Raw genomic sequence first — 6,209 nt, 5'->3', positions numbered from 1 at the left:
TTGTGAGTTTGAAACCTTGGAAAATGATTAGTTGATGGATGTTTGCATGTAGATATATTATAGGACTTAACTTTTCTCCCATAACCGCATCATGTTAATGAAAGACGCTTCCATTTTTCTCTTTTTCAAATTTTCAAGATGTGAACCTCAAGGGGTTCACTGTTCTGTACTCCCCTATATAACGTGCATTCACTGGCTATTAAAAAAACCCCTCTTTTAACATTTCTAAATGAATAAAATGACCCCTTATTTTAAGATTGTTTTTCAAAATTAAATATAAAAACCCTTTACTTTAATGTATCTTTGTTCGAACTCACATTTATACATTAACATGATTGCATAGTGCACCCCCCGAGATGTGAACTACGTTAAGATGAAGGAAAGAGCAAGAGTGTTGACCAAGCTATATCAAAATAATCCTATTGCATAGATTCACCTTTCATCCTCTACATCTAAAAATAACAACAAACATAAGAAATTAGTATTGATAATCTTGTGTCTCAATCATCAGATATTGACACACCAATTGCAGGTGAGGTGTTCTCAAGTTTTGCACCGCACACAAAGGAAATTGGAGTCAAGAGAAGAGGGCATTACATGTGCTAGCCTTGAATCTATGTTGGATCTAAAGGCTAAATCAAGGAACCCTTTCCACATGGTGCACTTTGATCATGTGCATCATGTGGAAAGTTGGCCTACTATGTTGACACATGTTTACCATCCCTATGTAAGGGAGCTACTAATTTTGTAGATATATGAGTTCACTTTGGAAAACAATCACGCTCAAATAGAGTTTTGGAACATGCTTAATGAAGTTGTGGTTGATAAAGGTTTTGATAAGCCCACATGTAGAGGTTTCAAGATATCCTACATAGTTAAGTGCATACATTCATCTTTTAAAGAAGAGGATAATATTTTATGTCATAAATGGTTGCTTGCTCCATCACAACACGCATAACAAGCAAGATGATTTTATAGCATCAAATATGTGGCCAAAGCGGAAGCTACCTAGAACAATTTGGTCTATTTGATTGCCAAAGCTTGGCATGAAAATGACATGTTTTGGTGTTCTACTTAGTGAGACAACACATTGTGGTAGATTTTTAAATGAGAAATGGCATTTCGAAGGAGCATGCAAGCAAAGCTAGTAAAGGAAGTAATGTTGGTTCCAAATGGGTCGCACATTTTTCATGCGAGCACAATTGGTTCAGTTGAAAAGTTGGTGACTTATGTTGCGACCATTGCATATTAGCTTACATAACTTACATAAATACACATTCCGTATCAAGTTTTTGACCACGCTCTCTCAAAAAAATTGTCTCATTTGGTTTTGTTTGCTCGAGATATGGATATCCTCCACTTATACATCTATCATGGGTTTAGTAGAGAGGTGATGCAGCCCCCTTTGCACATTTCCCCAGTAAGGCTATTGTCAATTTGCATGTGGATCATGCAATTTAAGTGAGAAACACCTGAATATAACCTACTTTGTCCATATTGTCTTCGGTTATTTGCTTAGACTTAGCCACCAACTTATATTCATGCATGCAAACAAAATCCACAAGGCAAGCATAATACTAATAAGTGCCTTCTAGGAGCATTAAATTAATAAAGTGGAGCTAGTACAGTAACTACATAAATCATGGACTAGCCACAACATGACCTTATCTATTCATGCATTGTAAAGATTGATCTTATCAACAATCATGAATCTATCAACAAACTCTAGTGACTACGAGCAAACATGTAAAGCATAGTTTACCAATTAAGTTTACACAAGTAGCCTTTTATCAAATAAATCTGACCTTCCTTTTGCATGCAATGTAAAAGTGCTTTTTTGTGAGATTTTTTTCTACAAAACTTGACCACTTTGAATTGGCTCATATGTTATCCTTGGATTACCAATTACTAATGACACAATAGAATCTTTGTATTTTTAGTTATACAAAAAACTTTTATGACCCAATGCCAAATTTTGATTAGAAAGTAAGGCCAAATGTTACAATAGACAAGCAGGCTATGATAGCTCAAAAACTTGGTATACACATGAACCCAAGCCTAGATGGCTAATAAATAGGAAACTAGGTAGACAAATAAAGCTGACCTTGATGGCACTAAAAACTCAAGAACTGAGAGAGAGAATGCCAGCAACTTGAACTCTTCTACATACTAAATTACAACAATGCCAACCGAATTTTGATCAAGTGTTCTTCTTGTCAAGTGGTAGAGCCCAATCAAGCTTCCCCATGTCTTGGGATAGAGGCGCTGCCTTCCACATGGGTAGTATCACCTTTCTTCAAAACATTTTGCATGTAAACCTTCCTGGAAATTTTTGAAGTAAATATAATAAGATATCTTAGAATCTAAGCAATACCAAAAACATTTGCAATATTTCCACATGGAAATGAACCTACGCAGGCACAAGCTAATATCAAATCTTTAAGAAGATTGCACAATTGCAATTATGAAGTTTTTATAACAATCCATCAACCACAAAATAATCATATATGGACTATCAAAGCTTGCAAATTCTAGCCACACACAACACTATATATTACACCTTGTTTTGATTTAATTCGATGCATGAATATACAATAAGAAACACTTTAATTTCTAGAATACCTTGCTTGCATATCGTCTGCAGGTCTCTCATGTTGAGTCCAACATGGTAGCCCCTTAAACAATCGCATTGCCTGTGTTCTTACAAGAAAATTGGGGATTAGATCAAGCAATATACAAAGTAGTTTTGCGATACACACCAAAAAAACCACATGTTTCATGTGATGTATCAGCAAAATAAATCACGTATGCCTGCAAATTATAAGTGCACTATACATGGAATATGAATGCATCTTCCATAGTAACTATGCAATGCAAAGTATTCACGTACACAAACGATACTACCACATGAAGTTTCAAGAGGCATGTCATTTGATAGTTCTATGTAGCATGCCATTAAGTTATAGCTCCATGTTTACATGAAATAAAAATAAGCTTAGCCAATATGTCCAAATAAATGCAGATAAAGTGTTTATATGTATGCATTTGGTGTATTGAGTGGTACATTAAGAAATGTTGGCCCATCACTTTCTTTTTCTTGGCAATTTATCATAGTATAATTGTGAATCAGTGGTAAATTTGATCCTTTGATTAAGGTAGAAACACATTCCACTAACCAAAATAGCATTTGGTTATTCAGAAGCTCACTTCTTTTCATGTGTTTAAGTTTACAAAAAGTAGATGTTTTAGGACTAAGAGATTAAGAGAGGGATCTTTTATAGAGAGCTTCAGAGAAGAGAAAGCCAAGATGATTAGGAAGAAATTTCCTTTGGGAGATGCATGTAGCTCTATTTTGAAACTTGTTTCCACATCATTTTTCATTTGTCTTGCAGTGTTCTTATTAAAACTCTAAAGCACCTCTCATAGCCAAATTAGGCTATCTCCATGCATAATAAAACAATGGGCAAAATTTCACCTTGGCATGGTTGTTAATATCTAGGGTGAAGCGGTGGTACATCCCTGGAGGTAAAACGACAAGGTCCCCTTTCTCTATTCGAAAGCGAATCCACTTTTCGTCATAGTCGCGAATGTCCCAATACCCTAGAAAATGAAAATGACCTTTCTAATTAAATTGAGAATTGATTGAGAAGAGAGATTTGAGTAAAATGAAAATGACCTTTCTAATTAAATTGAGAATTGATTGAGAAGAGAGATTTGAGTAAAATGAAGATGACCTCTCTAATTAATTTGAGAATTGATTGAGAAGAGAGACTGAGTAAAATGAAGATGACCTTTCTAATTAATTTGAGAATTGATTGAGAAGAGAGATTGAGTGGTTAGTGGGTACTAAATAGAAGGGGGACTGTAGAGTTTAAAGACGCTGAAAGTGAAGGGGTTAATTAATGTGTTGTAGGTATCAAGCCTCTCCGAGCGCATATAGTTCTATAGCAAAGTGCCGTTTCGTATTACACAAAAAAAGATTTAAACATTTTCTAATGTAGGAAAACGGAGTCTTTTTCAGTGTTTTTCATCCAATACATAACATCATGAGCTTCTGCTCGAGAGGCACCGCATACCTAGCTAGGTATGCAGAGCCTCCCCCACAAAAGCTAATGATGTTGAGGTAAGTCACAATGTGGGAATTATTGTGAGAATTTGTCCAAAACTTATTGTGACAGGAGATAAGCACTTACCACCCCCTTCCAGCAAAAATCTGATCTCCTCATCTGCATGCAAATGCTCTGTGAAGAAATGATTCACCTTCTCTTCATAGTCAGCCATGCTGGGGTTCATTGTGACGATATCCTGGGCCAGATTAACGTCATTCTAATCACTATTTAAACTGAGTCATTAAATATGCTGGCAATTCTTATCACAATTCATTAATACCCAATAATTGTAGCCCCGCTCCATCTTGATTTTCTCCAGTATCTCATTGTCCTCCCATTTATCAGCATCTAGCCTCCATATCATCATGCCCAGCTCTGCAAAAAATCAACATGTCAGGATAGTGCATGTTGTGGCATTAACCATTTAGCTGCTCCAACGTGGCATAGAGTTAGATCAGTTGTCATAAAAGGTGATAAACAATTACTGGTCATATTTGTTCATCGAAGTTATTTATGTGTTTCCTATCAAATTTAAGTCTTCTTAGCATGCTGACAAGGCCAACAGTACCATCGAGATGCTTGCGTGGCACGGGCCGATTGGGTGTGAATTTGTGAGGGAGCTTAGGATCTTCGTCGGAGGGGTTAAAGTACCAGGCCTCCACCATCGATACCGGGATCACCTGCTTCCCGACAACAGAAGATTAGAGAGAGAGAGAGAGAGAGAGAGAGAGAGAGAGAGAGAGAGAGAGGTTTGTGTGTGTGTGTGAGAGAAACCTTGCAGCACAAAGCACTCTCGCTACCGTCCTTGCAACTCTGTGGAGTGTTAAAAGCCTTGTTGTTGATAGCCTGATGACATGGAGCGCCAAGCTGCAGATCCTCCATAGCCATCGCAGTACTCACGCAAGAGATTAGTTGAGAGAGACAGAGAGAGAGAAATACGGCGCAGGCACCCAGCTTGCTCGAAGGGCTCGAGACCAGACTAAGACAAGTGAGTAGAGGTGGGTCGAGTACCCGGCCAAGGTGGTGAGCTTTATACGTGCCAAATCGAAGCGTGCAGCAAAATGGTGGATGTGGGCGCCCTCCATGAAAGACGTTGTAAAGTGGGGAGTTTTATGTGCGCTTGTTTTGAATTATTGGGCATGTGTGTGTGTGTGTGTGTGTGTGTGTGTGTGTGAGAGAGAGAGAGAGAGAGAGAGAGAGAGAGAGAGAGTGACAGAGAGAGAGGGAGAGGTGTGAATGAGAGTGAGAGCATGCAGGATGTGTGTGTGTGGATAGAGGAGGAATCTTGGGGGGGGGCTTAGCGTGATTCACGCGTGTAATCTTTCACACACTTCCCATCATATGCACTTGGTGCTCCCTCTTCTTCCCGCAATTTGATTTTTTTTTGACAGTAAAGAAAATGAAATCTAAGGTCGGGGCCTGGAACTTTATTTATTACATGCATGTGCTCTTCTACTCACTTTTCCACCAATCATCACTGCACTTCTCTCCCCGCATCTTCCGGCCCTAACTAGCATCGCCAATTTGCAATGAATGTCAGCCCACATTCCCAATTCTCTGGCCCATCCCTTCGCATAACTTCCACCTTCACCTTTAGACCTTTGAAAAATTGGTCTTCTTGTCCCTTAAAATAAACACGCCATGAGAACACCTTCATGATTCCGTATTGTGAACATCTTCAATCTTTAATGTTCATAGCTCCTTTAGGAATGTTTATTCTCTCCTCGACAAGGGCCGCTTAATCTTGTCTTGGAAAATTAATTGCTTAATGGTTGTCATGTTATTTTTTTTTTAGTTAAAACCAATTGTCTCCAATGACTGGTTGTCATGTTATTATGAGGAGCTAGTGCAGATAATAATTAAATGTTCATAAGTTTAATTTGGTGAATCTGACAATGTGGTTTTTTTTTAAGGAAGTTGAAATTTGAATCAAAGAAGAAAAACAGTAATTGAAGGTACATGGGACCCACAGGTAAAGGGTGGGTCAGCCCTCTCACAAACACCAATTACATCAGATCAATGAGGGCAACTCTCATTTTCAATCTAATGGCATTGTAGTACATAGGGACCTTCTTCCTCCGGGGAGATTTCTTTGGATGA

General features: G+C 38.1%; 1 protein-coding gene across 1 annotated transcript; it reads right to left on the bottom strand.

The window, feature by feature from the left end:
• Nucleotides 1–1,953: 1,953 nt before the first annotated feature.
• Nucleotides 1,954–5,202, bottom strand: LOC147435951 (uncharacterized). The gene is made up of 7 exons (XM_086488067.1): nucleotides 4,884–5,202; nucleotides 4,678–4,789; nucleotides 4,390–4,484; nucleotides 4,194–4,305; nucleotides 3,476–3,600; nucleotides 2,623–2,693; nucleotides 1,954–2,322 (listed from the first exon to the last, which is right to left on the bottom strand). Exons 1-7 carry the CDS (start codon nucleotides 4,995–4,997, stop codon nucleotides 2,235–2,237), a joined length of 717 nt encoding a protein of 238 aa, XP_086344193.1. The 5' UTR covers nucleotides 4,998–5,202; the 3' UTR covers nucleotides 1,954–2,234.
• Between the last annotated feature and the right edge of the window lie 1,007 nt (nucleotides 5,203–6,209).

This window comes from Adiantum capillus-veneris, chromosome 18, assembly GCF_014529385.1.
Source record: "Adiantum capillus-veneris isolate H3 chromosome 18, ASM1452938v2, whole genome shotgun sequence".
Lineage (NCBI taxonomy): Eukaryota > Viridiplantae > Streptophyta > Polypodiopsida > Polypodiales > Pteridaceae > Adiantum > Adiantum capillus-veneris.
Note: the sequence above shows the minus strand (reverse complement) of the source record. Positions and strands in the feature narration are given on the sequence as shown.